Source organism: Malus sylvestris, chromosome 10 (assembly GCF_916048215.2).
Source record: "Malus sylvestris chromosome 10, drMalSylv7.2, whole genome shotgun sequence".
Taxonomy (NCBI): Eukaryota; Viridiplantae; Streptophyta; class Magnoliopsida; order Rosales; family Rosaceae; genus Malus; species Malus sylvestris.
In genome coordinates, this window is record NC_062269.1 from 12,627,459 (window position 1) to 12,647,557 (window position 20,099).

Genomic DNA, 20,099 nt, shown 5'->3' on the forward strand with positions numbered 1-20,099 from the left:
TTGGTTGGTTGGTGACCTACGTGGACCACACACACACACAAACTATCCCTCTCTCTTCTCTCCAATGCTCTCTCTTCCTCAGACTCACTCTCTCTCCTTTCTCCTTGTACGGACGAACTTCGAACCCAAGCTTTCACGCACAGATTGACGTTCATAAGGTAATATTCTTGTTCACCTACAAAAGCTAAGCTTCACCTACAAAAGTTTCACCCACAAAAGCTTCACCCACCACAAAAGCGTCACCTACAAAAGCTTCACCCACAAAAGCTTCACCCACCACAAAAGTTTCACCTACAAAAGCTTCACCCACCACAAAAGCTTCACCTACAAAAGCTTCACCCATAAAAGCTTCACCCATAAAAGCTTCACCAACAAAAGCTTCACCCACCACAAAAGCTTCACCTACAAAAGCTTCACCTACAAAGCTTCAACACAAAAGCTTCACCTACAAAGCTTCAACACAAAAGCTTCACCTACAAAAGCTTCACACTATCTTGATCAAGATAGTGTGAAGAAAAATCAATTCATGGTACCTAACAAAGCTTCAACATCAAAGCTTCAACACCAAAGCTTCACCTACAAAACTTAAAAAATATATATATATAAATATATATATCGGAAATTCAAAAATTCGAAAATTCGAAAAAAAATAAAATTGCCTAGGCCTCCTCTTCTTTGGGCCTAACAACTTTCATAACAAATATATATGAAGGAGGAGTTTTGGGCTACCACTTAGAAAGGAAATGCCTCATTCGTCAACTCCCTCGACCAAAGACTTGGGGGACTCCTACCATATGCTACTACACCTTGATACTCGGAAGTCTCATGACCACTCAGTGACTTGGATTTTTCAAGTTTCCAACCGAGAAGTTTTCCTCACTCGGGAAATTAAGGGAGCACTACCTCAACATACATGCTTCACTCTCAAAGCTTCAACATACAAGCTTCAACAAAAGAAAAAATTCAAAAAACTTAGTGAAGAAGGCCTTGGTGTATTTAACACAATACTTTGAAATGAAGCAAAGTTTGTTTATTGATATATTTGATAAGTTACAAATATGTACATATACATGAATCAAAATAAACAAACAAGATAGAGCCTTCACAAAGGTTGCTCAGGAGAAGTCTCAGCAGTCGGCAGAGCCCCAAAAAGAGGAGGCACCAGAGGGTGATTATTCGGAGCCTCAGTACTAGGCAGAACCCCAGAAGGAAGAGGCACCGAAAGTTGATCATTTGGAGCTTCATTACGCGGTACCGCCCTAAAAGACGAAGACAATAAATGCATTTGGAACAAACCCATAAACCTCTGATGATCAAGTAAAATCTGACCATCAGATTCCTGCAGCTGGTCGAGCTTCCTCTTCATGTTTGTAGCATAGTCATGTGCGAGCCTGTGCAACTGTTTATTCTCATGCTTGAGCCCTCTGATCTTCTGTTTGAGACTTATCACTTCAGCCGCCAATGATTTAACTTGGCGGGTTTGAGCAAATAGGCGTTGGGCCATAGTAGACACAAAACCTGCACACTGAACATTGAGAGCCAGAGAATCCTTAACAGCCAACTCATCAGACCATTTGGAAAGTAGTCTGTTATCTTTGGGAGTGAGAAGGTTCTTGGCCACCACCGTAGCGGTCATATCATTCTTCACCACAGAGTCTCCAACGGTAAGAGGACCAGTAAGGGATAAGAAGGATGGGCGCCATATGTTGTCTTGAGAAGGCATGGCTACCTCTTCACCAAAGTTCAAGTCAAAACGATGGTCGGATGGGCCAGACATTCTCAGAAATGATGAAGGAGAAATAAGGTGCAATAAATCTCTGAAGTACAAAAATAAGGGAAAATTTTCTACAAGCAATAACTCTCTGAACGTACTTCTTGCACATAATTAGTGCCCCTATAAAAGAATGGGCAACACGGTCGTTGGTTCAAAAATCGAAGAGGCACCACTATCCGGATTTCGAGAAGCAGATTTTCCTGAGTAAAATATGTCGACAATCCTTACACGCAACATCAGCTCCTCGGGTACCACAGATAACTTTGCCAAAGATCTCTGACAAAGTTTAGACACATAAATTTTGAAGGTCCAGCTACCCTACCATTACCCACAAGGGTAAAGGAACAACACCACTGCTTGATAACTGAAAGTCCCTGTGTGTGTCAACCTCCGTGCTCCATGGCAAGGCATACTGGCAAAAATGCCCAACCTTTACTCACATCGAGAAAACACTCCCAACAAGATTACTTGCTCAAAAATCGAAGAGACACCATTTCCCGAATCTCAAAAGCCAAACTCCCACCAGGATTGCTTTCTCAAAAATCGAAGAGGCACCGCTATCCGACTCTCGAGAGCCAGACTCACAACATGATTACTTTCTCAAAAATCGAAGAAGCACCGCTCTCCGAATCTCAAGAGCCAGACTCCCAACATGATTGATTTCTTAAAAATCGAAGAAACACCGCTCTCCGAATCTCGAGAGCCAGACTCCCAACAGGATTGATTTCTCAAAAATCGAAGAGGCACCGCTCTCCGAATCTCAAAATCCAAACTCCCAACATGATTGCTTTCTCAAAAATCGAAGAGGCACCGTTCTCCGAATCTCTAAAGCCAGGTCCCCGACAGGATTGCTTGTTTGAAAATCAAAGAGGCACCGCTCTCTGAACTTTGAGAGCCAGATTTCCTTGGATAAAGCTTATCTGCAATCTTCACACGCAACATTAGCTTTCCAGATACCACAGACCATTTTTTCAAAGTGCTCTGACAAGTAAATCTTGCAGCTCCCACTACATTGCTATGACCAAGAAGGGTAAATGAACAGCGTTACTACTCCCTGTTGGGACAATTCCTATATATGTTGACCTTCATCCTCCACAGCCAGGCAAACCTGCAAATAAAAAAAATGCTCAACTTTTCTTCACATCCGAAAGGGCACTCTCAGCAGAGTCTCTCTAAATACTCAGCTTATTTTCCCCTCGATAATACCTCTGCAAACAAGCCACACCAGAGCCAGAGTATCTCATATCATCAGGGTTAAAAGTAAGAGTATCCCATATCATGCTTTTTCCCTGTCTTTTCCTTTGGCCTTAGTCTTACCTGTAAGAAAATGAGAAAGAGAGCAATCAGTCATCACTTGAAATCAAGCTTCCAGTCAGGAACTGACTACCTGGAACTCCTTGCTTGATTACTTACCTAACATTGCTCTCGAGTACTCATCTTCAACATCTTATACTTCTAGAAAAGATACCACATCTGCCTGAGGAACAGATAGGCAAGTGAGAATGATACAAGGAAGCATGTGGAGACAAGCGTAACAGAACATGTGCCGATTCATCTATTACTTTGTCAACAGCAAAAGTATCCCATATCATCAAGGTCGAACGCACTCTTGATTTGATGGACTTGTTTTTACCCTCAAATTCTTGAGTCGACCTTATACTCTGGAGAAAACCAAAAAACCTTCCAGCCCAGTTCAAGAATAAGCATGTGGAAAGTTACTTCTTCAAAAGCAAAAGTATCTCATATCATATCTTCTCATTTTTCTTCTCTTTATCCTTCCTGATGTCTGCAAGATAGGGAGAATGAGAACAATCAGCTAGAACTCGAAATCAAACTTCTGATCTAAGACTGATTGCTAGGAGCTCTGATTACTTACCTTGTCTATCACCTCTTTCGGCAGATCTCCTAACTCGGCGACTTGGGGGACTCCTACTACATGGTTTGTATCGCGCTTGACCAAGCCTAAAACTACAAGTAAGCTTCAAGTGAAATTGATACATTACCTTGTGCATCTCCACCAGTTAAGGATACCACCCCTGGATAGAGGAAAAGTACTTTCAGAGAAGATGCCACATCTACCTATGAGACAGATAAGGCAAGTGAAAACGATACCACACTTCAGTACTTAGAAATTTCGTGATTACTAAGTGGCTTGGATCTTGTAAGTCCCCAACCGAGGAGCTTCCCTCACTCGGGAACTTAGGGGAGCACTGTTTATACCATACTTGACCAATCCTAAAACTACTGAGCACTAGTCAACATTATACCGTCAAGGACCCAAAAGAGTTTCCCTCAAACCAAGAGGCCAATCACAGTGCGACACATGTCGACATCAGAAGCCAATCACAGCATAACACGTGTCAATGTCAGAACAAAGCTAGAAACTCTTCTATTAAAAGAGATCATTCTCCCACAATATTTCCTAATGTCATTTGTACTAAATCATTCACTAGTACTCACTAAAGGAGAGCTTGAACATATGTACTTGTGTACACCCTTCACAATTAATGAAAACTCATCTACTCCGTGGACGTAGCCAATCTGGGTGTACCACGTACATCATGTGTTTGCTTCCCTGTCTCTATCATTTACATACTTATCCACACTATTGACTGGAGCAATCTAGCGAAGGTCACAAACTTAACACTTTCTGTTGTACCAAAGTCCTCACTGATTTTGTGTATTAACAAAATATGTTTGGTAAAACAGAAAATGCTTTTCTAAAAAACTACTACCAATGACACTAGAAATTGGTAGAAATTGAGAGAAACAGCGTTTTTATTCAAAGAGGCAGAGTGACAATGACATTTAATAAAACAGTCTAAAATGCAATAATACCCTCACATGTTTCACAGAAAGGCAATCTTTACCTTCCACTATATCAATTTATCGAACACAACCGTCCTCCACCCCGACCACATAGTAGCTACCACACGCCAAGCCAACAATCAACCAGTATCACGACTCTAATTAATTCAGAAAATGACATTGACAGCTTTAGGTGTTAATTTCATGAACCCAACGGTAGAATGATATGGCCCTTCAGCATCAACTTGCCTAGTTGTTGAAGACAAAGATTGTCAGCAAGTTAACTGGGAGCTCAATCTCATTTTTTTTCCTCCTCACCTCTAAAGAAGATGCATTTAAGGAACGTGTTCAGAGCACACATCTAATCTAAAACACTAAAAGAATTAATATAAAAATTGGTTGAACAAAGGAGTGGGTCCTAAACCGAGAGCATTCGAAGATGCCGATGCGGAAATGCCTGGATGCCGAGATTGTATGCCTCGATTCTATGTCCTGAAGGGAGCGCAAAACAAATATGAGTGGACCAAGTTGATATATATATATATATATATATATATATATATATTAAAACAGTTATCAACATACTAACTCCCAGGTTTATCTAAAGAAAAATACTAGCATATTAAGTGATAGGTTTACTGAAAACCTTAGCATGCCAAAAACATCTCAAAAGACATATCGCGGAAAACAAAATATCAATCGTCTCGTAAGCGCGGTGTGCTGCCAGTAAGATCACTAAATAAATATAACTCTCGGCTCTATGCCAGCACCGTGGTCTTTGCGCCCGTAGCCAGAGATTACCAACTCCCGGCCCAATGCCTGCTCCGTGTCCCTCAGCTCGTAGCTAAGGATTATTTCTCCCAGGCTATCTGCCAACACCAGATCCTCGCCCCAGGCGGCATAGTGTCCACTAAGTACGCACAAATAGTTGCGCCTCTCCTAAATAACCACTTCATAGTATAAAGTCATCCATCGTCTATACTATAAAGAGGGGTTTCTAAAACATGTTCTAGCATCCTATAGTCATCCATCAGATAGTCTACCAGTTCATGATTTTTATAGAAAATACGATATATCAAACTATAGCTCAATATAGGCTACTAATTAATTCCTCACCAAAAACGAGACGATAAACAACATATTCCATAAACATGCTTAACATAAAATCAGTTCATAAACTCGTAAGGCATGTTATTCATTTATGCAATTAAACTATGAAATCATGTAAATTTTAGAAGGGGGTCCACTCACAGATACTCCATAGCAGCAGAATTGTGCGGAAAAGGATTAGGGAAATCCCTACTAGCAACTTCACCTAAACACAAAAATGTACAATTTATCAAACTACCCAACTATAGAATTTCAAGAAATGGAAATGGGTCTTAGGTTTGGATCGGGATTAGGGTTTAGGTTTAGGTTAAATAAGGTTAGGACCTTTTGGGTTTTGGGTTTGGATAGTTTAGGAACAAAGGGGTGGTTTGGGCTTGAGCCCAAACCCACACAACACACATACACACACGCCAACACACACGTGCATGCACTCACATACGTACACACATTACATGCACACACCTACACACACACACGCCAACACACACGTGCATGCACAGCACACATGCACACATGCACTCACATACACACACACATTACATGCACACACCCACACACACACACGACACAACATACACATACACACGTGCACCACACACACTCACATGCACTCACCATACACATACACACCCACACACACACACACACACACACACTATACACGCACACACCCAGCACAACACACACCCACGAACTCGCCGGAGTTCATCGTCGGAACCGGACATGCAATCTCACCTAGATTTTAAATCCAGTATTACACGAAAGGATTACAAGATTTACCTAAACACATATTTGGGCACCAGGTAGTCGAGTCCATCACAAATTCGCGGGAAAGACCAGGGAATGTCACCGGTTTCCTGAGTTCGTGCACAGAAAAATTCAGGGGGTTAAATCCTTGAATTTCACCTCAACTTTTCACTAGAATCACACTCAAAGGTTCAGATGACTTACCAAAATATGGAAATAGATGAATTTGAATCAAATCCCTTTGGATTCGACGAAGCTTTGCTGGACATCTTCACCGGAAAAACTGAAAAATTATGCAGAGGTTCCCTAGAGTTAAAACCCAGAAGTTTCTCACTCAAATTCGACATATACTGGTTTCAAGACATTATCTTAGATGAGAAATTCCCTAGTTTAGGACAGGTTTGCTTCAGAACTCGTCGGAGTTCCGCCGGAGGGGACTGCCAGATGCTAAGGTTGAAGAACAGAAAATTACAGGGGTTTTAGACCTTAGATTTCAAGTTGACTCGAACATTCAGGGCTTGAGGATGATACCTGAAACATTATAGGGGAAATCTCGATCCAAAGCAGGGATTAGGAGGCTCAGCTCTTCCCTAGATTCGGCAAGAACTATGAAGCTCTTTGTTCAGCTCCACTCCATCATCAAACTGGACATGCAACACCACCATTCGATTTCCTAAGCCACATATATGCTTAATTTGAGGGTTTAGAGGTACTATTTAAACAGAGGTTTAGGATGGTGGTGGTCTGTGGCCTTCGGTGCAGAGAATAGAGGTGAAGGAGAAAGGGAGAGAGAGAGAGAAAGTTACAAGAAAGGTAAGGGAGAGGAGAGAGGGAATTATGTGTGTGTGTGTATGTTAGAAATCAGAAAGAAAAAAAAAAGGGAAAAACCAAGGACACAAAAACAAGGTGGGCCCCATGGGCACACCTATTAAGGCCTTAAAAACAATTTTTAAATAAAAACTCAAAATTATCTTTATAATTAGGGGTGGGGTTTTACAATTATCACTTGAAGGAGGGGTGGAGTTGTAGAAGAGGTCGATCCAAGAGAGCTCAGTGGGAGTGGGCTTTCGGGAATTGTTGGAGGGAAATCTGTAGGGGATGGTGCAGGCTTTGTAGTTGAATTCGATCGGCATCGTCAGCAGTGGAAATAAAGAGTGAATTAGAAGATTTTTCAGAGCGCTTACCTCTGCAGTTGTTGCCACTACACCTTCATGTTTCACCCATATGCAGACTTCAATCTATCCAAAACTGCAAGATCCAAACATAAACCACAATATTACAATTCTTTTCAACTTAATTACCCAAAAACAACAAACTTTAAAATACCCCAAATATATAGCACCCCTAAATTCACCATCGTCTTTGACAAACGAAACTCAGCGACATTCGGTTTCGGTGAGTTGTCATAGGTGATCGGCTAGCATAAAAATTGACCCCATCAATACTCACATCCCAAATTTCACAATTTTTATCAAAATTGATGCAAAACTAAAACCCATCAAAATCGGGGAAGAAGATGAGTTTTACCGGAGGAATCAAGCTAAACATATATCTTCTGGGTTCTTCCTTTACCTGCATAGAAAGTCAGAAATTAAAAACCCACAAACCAAAAACTTAAAATTTAAAAAAATTAAATTTCTTTCTCCAAAGGTTTTGACAAAGAAACCTCTTTACCTGCACAGAAAGTCAAAAATTAAAAACCCACAAACCAAAAACTTAAAAACAAAAAAAAATCAAATTTCTTTCTCCAGAGATTATGACAAAGAACCCTGAAGAGATCTCCGACGGGTTTCCAAGGGAGAGGTCGAAATGGAGGAGATGTTGTCCAACGGATGGGGAGGAGGAAGGAAGGAAGAACAACGCATCGTTTCTATTTTTCCAGAAAAATATCTACATAAATTTTGACTAGTTTGTTGTTCTTAGCAAGAAAGTGAAAGAGAGAGAGAGACAGAGAACTCCAGATCGGAGAGCCAGAAAACATGAGGATTGAGAGGAAGAAAAGCGTTTGTGAGACACGAATCGAAAATGATGGAAGGCTCCAGAAGACCAACGTGTCGACATCCAATGGAAAGAGAGAACAAAAGCACCCAAAGAAATCGAAACCGGAGAGGATAAACGTGTGGCTAGGAGGGCAAGGAAGTCATTTTACTGTAGAAAAGATGGCAAAAAAATAGCTTAACAAACAAATTAAGGGGCATTTTGGTATGCACGATGCCCTAGAACAGTAACCAGATGTTTGAGTTTTAGTATATATAGAATATCCCCATGTGGACAATCTGGTACCTAGGAGACTGGATGTAGGTTTGTTGTCCCAAAATTTTTGTCCCATTCCATGTCTCCTACTATCTATTTGACACATGTCTTACAGTTTAACTAAGAATTAACAGTGTCAAGTTATCATTTTTTGTTACAATAAAAAAATTATACAATGGATGAGAGAACATGACACTACCAAGTCCCAAGTCCCTACCAACACGAACCCAGCCCTAACAACCACCTCACCTCACCGGCAGCCATTACCGTTGCTCGACGGCAGGTCTGACGTTGAACATCATATGCCTACCTTTGTTTTCAAACTAACAAACCATATCCAGGTTAACATACATCATCGAATCAAATTTACTAAAGAATGGAATTGATCGACAAATCAGAGGGGAGTACCCACCGACGAGCAGTGGAATACCATCGGCGTTGGGGCGACAACAAGGATAATGGCAGAGATCTGAAACGATGCAAAGTGACAGCTAAAAACCCCAATACGGCTTTGCCGACGAGAGAGATAGGAGACAAAAGAAAGATTTGCAACCGATAAGCAATTGCAGCTAACATGAATGGTAGAGGAGGTTGGGGTTGGCGGCTGCAAGGTTAGGGTTGTTAGGGAGGTTGCTGTTAATTTTTTGTAAGTGTTTAATTTTTAGTTTTTAATTTTAATTAATTTTACGATAATTTAATGGGAGTTTTAACAAAACACTTCCGGTATTATTCACTTTTAACGAAACCACATTTATACCTTTCCCTGGTACTATTTACTTTACATTTACAAATGGCTTTTCGTTAAAAGGAAATGTTTTTTGGACTTTTCGTTAGTTTTCATTAATTTTTAATAGAGTTGAATTTAGAATTAAATTGAATAACACGTATTAAAATACTAGAAATAAGACACAAAAGTGACGAAGAGAATTAAGGGAGAAACTTCTCTCCCTCTATGAGAGTTTTTCTCTCCAACCCCGTGAAAGCCTTTTCAACTTGTGTGCTGAGCCTTTTTCAGACTTCCATCTCCTCCGCCACGAGCCCTTGCCATGCCCTAGGTCGGTGGCTCTCTGGTTTAGTTCTCCTTGCAATCTTTATGTGCTTTAATTTTCACCATCTTTCCCATCCTCCACCTCCTAGGCTTTCCTCAAACCCATTTGATTTTGGATTTGTAGCTATTTTGTCGCGATTTTTTCGAAATATGCATAGAGCTCTGGTGCAGGTGATCTAACCACCACATCTCATGGATCAAAATATGCGTTTTGCTCCGGCTCGGGTGTTTACACCACCACCTTCTATGGATTTGTCTTAGATGACTTTGTTGCCTTCGGTGACTCTGTTGCTGATGAGTTCTCTCACCAGCTTCCTGTGTTTCGCTACAGATATGTCATCTATGGTGCTTTGTGAAGGTTTTTGGAGTCGTCTGTCCATCATTTTTGTGGAATTGTTTGGTTGGATTTATGGCGTCTGTTGGACGGACGTTTTACGGCAATGCATCGGCAGCAGTTGCAAGGAAAATAGGGGTTTTTGTTTCTGGGCTAAAACTTTTGGTTTGGGCTTTGTGTTAGGGGTCTATTTTTTCTTTTGGGCTTTTCTTGTAATTGGACCTCAACTGTTGTAAATGTTGTAAATTTTAGTGTGGTTCGGTAATAAATCTTCCACTTTTACAAAAAAAAAAAAAAAAAAACCTCTACCCTAGGAGACTAGGAGGATTTTTTTTAGTACATCGATATTTTTACACTAAAGGAAGGGGGAGTTCGGTAAAGCCACACAATCGGCAACCTAATTTGGTATCAAATTCGTCATCCACGAGATTCGAATATAAGACCTCTCATTTTCAAGTGAAGATAAATAGTACCAGATCGTAATACTGAGTACAGAAGAGAAGGTGGATGTTAGGTATAAAACAAGTAATTTCACCCATCACTAAGTTCACTGAATTTAAGACAATATATAGATATGATCTGTCTCCTTATGGAGTCTTGGACTCTGGAGTGGAATGGATAAAATCAAACAACAACAACAAAGCCTTTTTCCCACTAAGTGGGGTCGGCTATATGAATCCTAGAACGCCATTGCGCTCGGTTTTGTGTCATGTCCTCCGTTAGATCCAAGTAATCAAGTCTTTTCTTAGGGTCTCTTCCAAAGTTTTCCTAGGTCTTCCTCTACCCCTTCGGCCCTGAACTTCTATCCCGTAGTCACATTTTCGAACCGGAGCGTCAGTAGGCCTTCAATTTTGGCTACTCCTACTTTACCTTGGATATCCTCATTCCCAATCTTATCCTTTCTCGTGTGCCCATACATCCCACGAAGCATCCTCATCTCCGCTACACCCATTTTGTGTACGTGTTGATGCTTCACCGCCCAACATTCTGTGCCATACAACATCGTTGGCCTTATTGCCGTCCTATAAAATTTTTCCTTGAGCTTCAGTGGCCTACGACGATCACACAACACGCCGGATACACTCTTACACTTCATCCATCCAACTTGTATTCTATGGTTGAGATCTCCAGCTAATTCTCCGTTCTCTTGCAAGATAGATCCTAGGTAGCGAAAACGGTCACTTTTTGTGATCTTCGCTAGATTGCTCCGGTCATTAGTGTGGATAAGTATATAAATGGATAGAGATAGGAAAGCAAACACAAGATGTACGTGATTCACCCAGATTGGCTACGTCCACGGAATAAAGGAGTTCTCATTAATTGTGAAGGGTTTACACAAGTACATAGGTTCAAGCTCTCCTTTAGGGAGTACAAGTGAATGATTTAGTACAAATGACTTTAGGAAATATTGTGGGAGAATGATCTCGTAACCACGAAAATTCTAAGTCCCGGAGTGTGGTATCGGCTTGACTTTCCTTATCTGTCTCATAGATAGATGTGGAATCTTCTCTGGAAGTACTCTTCTTCCATCCAGGGGTGGTATCTGTAACTGGTGGAGATGCACAAGGTAATGTATCAATGTCACTTGAAGCTTACTTGTAGTTTCAGGCTTGGTCAAGCGCGATACAAACCATGTAGTAGGAGTCCCCCAAGTCGCCGAGCTAGGGGATCTGCTGAAAGAGGTAACAGACAAGGTAAGCAATCAGAGCTCCGGCTGATTGTTCACATTCTCCCTATCTTGCAGGCAGCATGAAGGATAAAGAGAAGAAAAATGAGAAGAGATGATATGGGATACTTTTGCTTTTGAGAAGTAACTTTCCACAGGCTTATTCTTGAACTGGGCTGGAGGGTTTTCTGGTTTCCTCCAAAGTATAAGGCCGACTGAAGAATTTGAGGGTCAAAACAAGTCCATCAAATCTAGAGTACGTTCGACCCTGCTGATATGGGGTACTTTTGCTTTTGACAGAGTAGTGGATGTATCGGCACGTGTGCTGTTACGCTTGTCTCCACATGCTTCCTTGTATCCTTCTCACTTGCCCTATCTGTTCCTCAGGCAGATGCGGTATCTTCCTTGGGAGCATAAGATGTTGAAGATGAGTACTCGAGAGCAATGCCAGGGTAAGGGGTTCCAGGCAGTCAGTTCCTGGCTGGAAGCTTGATTCCAAGTGCTGACTGATTGCTCTCTTTCTCCTTGTCTTGCAGGTAAGAACAAGGCCAAAGGAAAAGACAGGGAAAAAGCATGATATGGGATACTCTTGCTTTTAACCCTGATGATATGAGATATTCTTGCTCTAGTATAGCTTGTTTACAGAGGTATTATCGGGGGGAAAGAAAGCTGAATATTTCGAAAGGCTTCGTTAGGAGTGCCCTCTCAGATAAGAGGAAGGGTTGAGCATTTTTGCAGGTCTGCCTGTCCGTTGGGGATGGAGGTCGACATATATAGAAGTCTTCCTAACATCAAGTAATAATGCTATTCATTTACCCTGCTTGGTCATAGCACGGTAGTGGGAGCTGCCAGCTTCACAAGTTTTAACTCTGTCAGAGCACTTTGAAAAAGTGGTCTGTGGTATCTGGAAAGCTGATGTTGCGTGTGAAGATTACAGACAAGCTTTATCCAAGGAGATCCGGCTCTTGAAGTTGGGAAAGTGGTGCCTTTTCGGTTTTCGAACAAGCAATCCTGTCGGGGATCTGGCTCTCGAGATTCGGAGAACGATGCCTCTTCGATTTTTGAGAAAGCAATCATGCTGGGGGTCTGGCTCTCGAGATTCGGAGAACGGTGTCTTCGATTTTTGAGAAAGTAATCATGTTGGGAGTTGGGAGTGTTTTCTCGAATATGAGTAAAGGTTGGGCATGTTTGCTAGTCTACCTTGCCACGAAGCACAGAGGTTGACACACAGGGACTTTCTAATTATCCAGCAGTGGTACTGTTCCTTTACCCTCTCTTCGATTTTTGAGAAAGTAATCATGTTAGGAGTCTGGCTCTCGAGATTCGGAGGGCGGTGCCTCTTCGATTTTGGAGCAAGCAATCTTGTTGGGGGTGTTTTCTCGAATGTGAGTAAAGGTTGGGCATGTTTGCTAGTCTACCTTGCCACGAAGCACAGAGGATGACACACAGGGACTTTCAAATTATCCAGCAGTGGTACTGTTCCTTTACCCTCTCTTCGATTTTTGAGAAAGTAATCATGTTGGGAGTCTGGCTCTCGAGATTCGGAGGGCGATGCCTCTTCGATTTTGGGGCAAGCAATCTTGTTGGGAGTGTTTTCTCGAATGTGAGTAAAGGTTGGGCATGTTTGCTAGTCTACCTTGCCATGAAGCACAGAGGTTGACACACCGGGACTTTCCAATTATCCAACAGTGGTACTGTTCCTTTACCCTTGTGGGTAATAATATGGTAGCTAGGCCGTCAAAATTTATGTGTCTAAACTTTGTTAGTGTTGTTTCTTTGCTATTCTTTTACCCTTCTTGGTCAGAGCGATGTAGTGAGAGTTGCAAGCTTCACGTGTCTCGACTTTGTCAGATAACTTTGGCAAAGTTATATGTGGTACCCATGAGCTACTGTTGCGTGTGGGAAGTGGGTGATTGAACAGTACGATTCCTGTGCTTTCTACTTCGCCAGAAATCTTCGATAGAATGCCCATAATTTCCGCAAAGCTGAGTGTGCGTGTGACAGGTGCTGACAAGGCTGGAAAAGTAGTCTCAACTTTGTCAGAGAACTTTGACAAAGTTATATGTGGTACCCATGAGCTACTGTTGCGTGTGGGAAGTGGGTGATTGAACAGTACGATTCATGTGCTTTCTACTTCGCCAGAAATCTTCGACAGAATGCCCATAATTTCCGCAAAACTAAGTGTGCGTGTGACAGGTGCTGACAAGGCTGGAAAAGTAGGTGCCTCTTCGATTTCTGAGATTGACCCTCGTGGTCTCTGAGCAGCCCAGCTTTTGAGAAAGCAAACCTCTTCGATTTCTGAGATCGGCCCTCGTGGTCTCTGAGCAGCCCAGCTTTTGAGAAAGCAAACCTCTTCGATTTCTGAGATCGGCCCTCGTGGTCTCTGAGCAGCCCAGCTTTTGAGAAAGCAAACCTCTTCGATTTCTGAGATCGGCCTTCGTGGTCTTTGAGCAGCCCAGCTTTTGAGAAAGCAAACGCCTCTTCGATTTCTGAGATCGACCCTCGTGGTCTCTGAGCAGCTCAGCTTTTGAGAAAGCAAACGCCTCTTCGATTTCTGAAGCTTCGTCGAGTGCAGATTTTTATAGAGGCTGACATTAAGTTCCAAAGCACACTTGAATATCCACCAGTAGAAGCTCCATTCTTGCACTTCTAAGATCTTGATTTGTCCGACCTCTTCTCTTTTCTACACCTTTGAAAATGTCTGGCCCCTCCGACCGTCGTTTTGACTTGAACCTTGTTGAAGAGGCAGCCCCGCCTTCTCCAGACAACATATGGCGCCCATCCTTCGTCTCCCCTACTGGTCCTCTTACCGTTGGGGATTCCGTGATGAAGAATGATATGACCGCTGCGGTAGTGGCCAGGAACCTTCTCACTCCCAAAGATAACAGACTACTTTCCAAACGGTCTGATGAGTTGGCTGTTAAGGATTCCCTGGCTCTTAGTGTTCAGTGTGCAGGTTCTGTGTCTAATATGGCCCAACGCCTATTTGCTCGAACCCGCCAAGTTGAATCATTGGCGGCTGAAGTGATGAGTCTCAAACAGGAGATTAGAGGGCTCAAGCATGAGAATAAACAGTTGCACCGGCTCGCACATGACTATGCTACAAACATGAAGAGGAAGCTTGACCAGATGAAGGAATCTGATGGTCAGGTTTTACTTGATCATCAGAGATTTGTGGGTTTGTTCCAAAGGCATTTATTGCCTTCGTCTTCTGGGGCTGTACCGCGTAATGAAGCTCCAAATGATCAACCTCTGATGCCTCCTCCTTCTAGGGTTCTGTCCAGTACTGAGGCTCCGAATGATCCCCCTCCGGTGCCTTCTCTTTCTGGGGCTCTACCGACTGCCGAGACTTCTCCTAAGCAACCTTTGTGAAGGCTCCCTCTTGTTTGTTTATTTTGACTCAAGTATATGTACATATTTGTAATTTATCGGGGATATCAATAAATAAGCTTTCCTTCATTTCAACGTATTGTGTTAAATCACCAAAGCCTTTTTCGCTAAGTTCTTTGAATTTTCTTTTGTTGAAGCTTGTATGTTGGAGCTTTGTGAGTGGAGTATGTAGGTTGAGGTAGTGTTCCCTTAATTTCCCGAGAGAGGACAACTTCTCGGTTGGAGACTTGGAAAATCCAAGTCACTGAGTGGGATCGGCTATATGAATCTTAGAACGCCATTGTGTTCTGTCCTGTGTCATGTCCTCCGTTAGATCCAAGTACTCTAAGTCTTTTCTTAGGGTCTCTCTCAAAGTTTTCCTGGGTCTTCCTCTACCCCTTCGGCCCTGAACCTCTGTCCCATAGTCGCATCTTCTAATCGGAGCGTCAGTAGGCCTTCTTTGCACATGTCCAAACCACCGTAACCGATTTTCTCTCATCTTTCCTTCAATTTCGGCTACTCCTACTTTACCCCGGATATCCTCATTCCTAATCTTATCCTTTCTCGTGTGCCCACACATCCAACGAAGCATCCTCATCTCCGCTACACCCATTTTGTGTACGTGTTGATGCTTCACCGCCCAACATTCTGTGCCATACAGCATCGCCGGCCTTATTGCCGTCCTATAAAATTTTCCCTTGAGCTTCAGTGGCATACGGCGGTCACACAACACGCCGGATGCACTCTTCCACTTCATCCATCCAGCTTGTATTCTATGGTTGAGATCTCCATCTAATTCTTCGTTCTTTTGCAAGATAGATCCTAGGTAACGAAAACGGTCGCTCTTTGGTATTTCTTGATCTCCGATCCTCACCCCTAACTCGTTTTGGCCTCCATTTGCACTGAACTTGCACTTCATATATTCTGTCTTTGATCGGCTTAGGCGAAGACCTTTAGATTCCAACACTTCTCTCCAAAGGTTAAGCTTTGCATTTACCCCTTCTTGAGTTTCATCTATCAACACTATATCGTCTGCGAAAAGCATACACCAAGGAATATCATCTTGAATATGTCCTGTTAACTCATCCATTACCAACGCAAAAAGGTAAGGACTTAAGGATGAGCCTTGATGTAATCCTACAGTTATGGGAAAGCTTTCGGTTTGTCCTTCATGAGTTCTTACGGCAGTCTTTGCTCCTTCGTACATATCCTGTATAGCTTGGAATCGGATAAATACCACCAAATACAAAAACAATCTCTCTCTCACACACAACATAAAGAGAGCTGGAAGAAATACACACAGTGACTCAGAGAGAGGAGAGCGAGAAGGGTAGATAGTTGGATTCACGAGCTGTATCCTAACGCCTCTGCAACACCAATCAGTGTGCTAAAACATCCAGAAATTTGTTAGACATAAATCAGAGAAACCCCCATTTCTGAGTTGGGTGGGAGCTTCACGGGGACGAACACATCTCAGTCTTTTTCTCCACCCACCAACTTTTCCCATCAATCCAGTGGTCCAGGCACTGCCACCTGACCTCAACCACCGCCCCTTTGGTTGGTTTGATCACTGCTTTGCCCTTCCCATCTCTCTCTCTAACATTAGAGAGAGAAACAGAGCAAGGGAGGGACTTAATTGGGTTTTTGTTTTTTGGGTTTTTCAGAGGGTGTTGGTGTATATAGAGGGAGGGAGAAAGGAGAGATATGAATCGGTCTGTGCTCACAGTTGGGCCAGCCATGGACATGCCGATCATGCACGATAGCGATCGGTACGAGCTGGTTCGGGATATTGGGTCGGGAAATTTCGGGGTTGCACGGCTTATGAGGGACAAGCAGACTGGTGAGCTTGTTGCTGTGAAATACATAGAGAGAGGTGAGAAGGTTAGTCTTTCAATTTTTCTCTTCTTCTTTTTATAATATATATATGTGTGTGTGTGTGTGTGTGTGAGAGAGAGAGTGTGTTTTCTGTGTGTTGCGTGAAGGGATGCGTTGGCGTCTTACAAATTCAGAATTCTCTGTATTTTACGAGTTGATTGCTTTCTTGGGCATTTTTTTTATAAATGATTTGGTTTATAGGTGAAGGTTGATGTGTTTTTTAGTTTATGGTTGATTGTTTGGTTTGGTTTCCTCTTCTGATTGTTTGCAAATTGTTTTTGGATTTTATGTGTATTTCGAATGGGAGTTTGTCGAAGTTGATTATCTATTCTTTTCGTACCTGAAGTGTTTTTAAACTAGTTGTTTTTAGTTGGATTTAAATTCAAGTGCTAAGGACTGTGTTTGGTGAAAAGCTGGACTTGACAACTTAATGGAGGATGGAAGAAAAAAATCACGCGCCGTCTGTTAAATTATTGAATAAACCAAGGAAAAGGAATAAGCAGTGAATTTTAAACTGCGAATTTTACCTTTTTGTTATGGAGATTGTCTGCTGAGTGGGAGGACTTAGCTTTTGGGGACATGATAAATTGAAATTTTTACATACATTTGTTTACTCCATTTTCCCAGATTGTTGGTTTGTAATCTGTCTTTGGAATGAATTGAACTCCCAAGTGTGGTGTGATTAGATAACATGACAATTGGTAGATGTTTAAAGAATCCAGAAAATCAGCATTGTTTTATATTCTCTAACCTTGTATATATAATAAAGCCACTCCACTCGAAAGAAATTTGTGAAGAATTAATGACTAATTTTGAGTTCCAACTCTTTCTACCGACTTAAATATGTATCCAGATTATATACAACCATGAGCACTTAACGAGGTTTACCGTAGAATTTGATCGTGTTGTCATTGATGCCATTTGAGGACTGCAGACTAATGGTTCTCATTAGTGAATCAGAAGCAGAAAGACTTTGGCTTGATGGGTTTTAACAATCGTATGCTTGCATTTTTTTTCTAAACCGCTTAATAACAATTTTATTTTATGTTCTTCTTATCCATAGTGTGAATGAATCTTGAATTTGATCTTAAAAATAGTGATATAGCAGCAAACATTACCTGATTGAGATCTTTTCATTTATGCAAAGATAAGATTTTACTTTCATGTTATGGTTTGTATTGGCCGTTGTAGGGCTTGGTAATTCCAATTAATATTCTCCTTCTACTGTTGATTTACCCTACTTCTATACTTTTGTCTAACAGATAGATGAAAATGTACAAAGAGAAATTATAAACCACAGGTCGTTGAGGCATCCGAACATTGTCCGGTTCAAAGAGGTCTGTTAAATATTAACATCTAAACACACATTAATTTCACCATGGAACTCAGTTTCGTTAATATGTGATTTTAGGTAATATTAACACCGACTCATCTAGCTATTGTGATGGAATATGCATCTGGGGGAGAGCTCTTTGAGCGGATATGCAACGCTGGGCGTTTCAGTGAGGATGAGGTTCTAAATTCTAATCTGCCATATTGATTTTGTTTATAGTAACGAGTGCTACCTATTTCTAATAGACTTGTGTTTGCAGGCGCGTTTCTTCTTCCAGCAACTTATATCAGGAGTCAGTTACTGTCATGCAATGGTATGTGAATACATTGTTTATCTTTATTTTATTCTTTTATACCTACGACTAGATTTCTGAGTGCTTTTTTTTTTATTTTTTTGTATTTCTTTATGATTTTTTATTTTTTTTGTATTTCTTTATGAAGCAAGTGTGCCACCGGGACTTGAAGTTGGAGAACACATTGTTAGATGGAAGTCCAGCTCCTCGTTTAAAAATATGTGACTTTGGCTACTCAAAGGTACTACACCCTCTCTCTCTCTCTCTCTCTCTCTCTATCTTTGTATGCACAGAGGCCTTCATTTTGCAGGAGTCCGGCGCTAAATTATGAAAGATCTCTAAACTCAAAACAGAAATGTGTTTGGAAAATGCATGTTCTATGTTTTCTTTAACTGGTAGATACTGCACAGCAACTTGTCTGCCTCTTTACTCTTGTGATAATGGTTAAGCGTCAGCTATCTTTCATTGCCAGTTTTACTGTCTATATTTATCATATCCATCTAATTACGCTTGGTCTCTTTTCTCGAGTCCTCTGTGCTGCATTCACAACCAAAATCGACCGTTGGCACCCCTGCATATATCGCACCTGAGGTGTTACTCAAGAAAGAATATGATGGAAAGGTAATAGTACTTTTCATCTACATCGATCAATCTATTTAAGGTCAGGTAGGATAATTTGTTGGTTAATTGGTTATATGTGTTCCACTTTGATTTAATTCGTTTCACTGTTTTTCTTATTCGTATCTGCATATAATAAACTAAGCTTAAGACAGTCTGGAATATAACTTAACTTTTAATTGTTTTGTCTAACCGTATATACTCCCATTCTTTAGTTTGAGCATATAAAGCTGTGTCATTTCTCTCTCGAAACTCTTGAGTACTCCAACCACACCCGTAATCAGTTCCCAGTCTGGTAGTACCCCATGCAGCTCAAAACAAGTCCACCATTTCATACACGGAGTCAGATATGAGTTCATCTGGCAGAAGTCTAATACACCCTGATCCACGGATGAGCCAGAAAAGATTGTATTGAATCCACAATTATAATCTTTGGGTATCTGAAATTTACATCTAGATATTTGCCAACCTTTTTTGTTTGTTTAATCCTTGTTTTCGGTACCTTGCAAACTGGACTCTCGAAGGGTTCTTGGAGTTGCTACCTGAAGCAAATGCAATTTCAGGGAAGCGAAAAATAAAACAGTTTCATGCTGGCAATTTGATTACTCACCAGTCACCACTCCCAAGAAGTTTCAGCGTTGGAATTCGATCCTGCATAACTGATTCTATATTGTGCAATGATATTTTGTTAGTGGCATAAATACTGTACATTTCTGCACAATCACGCTAACAGTCTCCGTTTTGATCTACCTTTCCAGATTGCAGATGTATGGTCTTGTGGGGTGACCTTATACGTCATGTTGGTGGGTGCATACCCATTTGAAGATCCTGGGGAGCCTAAAAACTTCCGCAAGACAATACATGTAACTTTT

General features: G+C 41.5%; 2 protein-coding genes and 1 long non-coding RNA gene across 6 annotated transcripts in view; 1 reads left to right on the forward strand and 2 right to left on the reverse strand.

Moving 5' to 3' along the window:
- The window catches only part of LOC126588023 (serine/threonine-protein kinase SRK2E), a 39,649-nt gene that overhangs the window by 18,684 nt on the left and 866 nt on the right, over nucleotides 1-20,099 (forward strand). The window contains exons 1-7 of one of the 2 annotated variants that reach the window (XM_050253151.1): nucleotides 16,340-16,990; nucleotides 18,247-18,321; nucleotides 18,396-18,497; nucleotides 18,577-18,630; nucleotides 18,758-18,850; nucleotides 19,138-19,230; nucleotides 19,986-20,090. The exons of the other annotated variant lie outside the window; for it this stretch is intronic. Coding sequence (XP_050109108.1) covers nucleotides 16,814-16,990; nucleotides 18,247-18,321; nucleotides 18,396-18,497; nucleotides 18,577-18,630; nucleotides 18,758-18,850; nucleotides 19,138-19,230; nucleotides 19,986-20,090 — 699 coding nt within the window. The 5' untranslated portion in view covers nucleotides 16,340-16,813. Of the gene's footprint in view, nucleotides 1-16,339; nucleotides 16,991-18,246; nucleotides 18,322-18,395; nucleotides 18,498-18,576; nucleotides 18,631-18,757; nucleotides 18,851-19,137; nucleotides 19,231-19,985; nucleotides 20,091-20,099 lie in introns of those variants that run through there. 2 annotated transcript variants of the gene reach the window in all.
- On the reverse strand, nucleotides 11,366-16,328 carry LOC126588025 (uncharacterized). 3 transcript variants are annotated; one of them, XM_050253159.1, is made up of 2 exons: nucleotides 14,282-16,328; nucleotides 11,366-14,027 (listed from the first exon to the last, which is right to left on the reverse strand). In XM_050253159.1, exon 1 carries the CDS (start codon nucleotides 16,314-16,316, stop codon nucleotides 15,372-15,374), a length of 945 nt encoding a protein of 314 aa, XP_050109116.1. In that variant the 5' UTR covers nucleotides 16,317-16,328; the 3' UTR covers nucleotides 11,366-14,027; nucleotides 14,282-15,371. The 3 variants fall into 3 exon arrangements, with proteins under 3 accessions (XP_050109116.1, XP_050109115.1, XP_050109114.1); XM_050253158.1 differs by having other exon boundaries at nucleotides 11,366-14,090; XM_050253157.1 differs by having other exon boundaries at nucleotides 11,366-14,153.
- On the reverse strand, nucleotides 19,369-19,986 carry LOC126588027 (uncharacterized). The gene is made up of 2 exons (XR_007611302.1): nucleotides 19,697-19,986; nucleotides 19,369-19,607 (listed from the first exon to the last, which is right to left on the reverse strand). It is a non-coding gene; the product is annotated as an uncharacterized LOC126588027 (long non-coding RNA).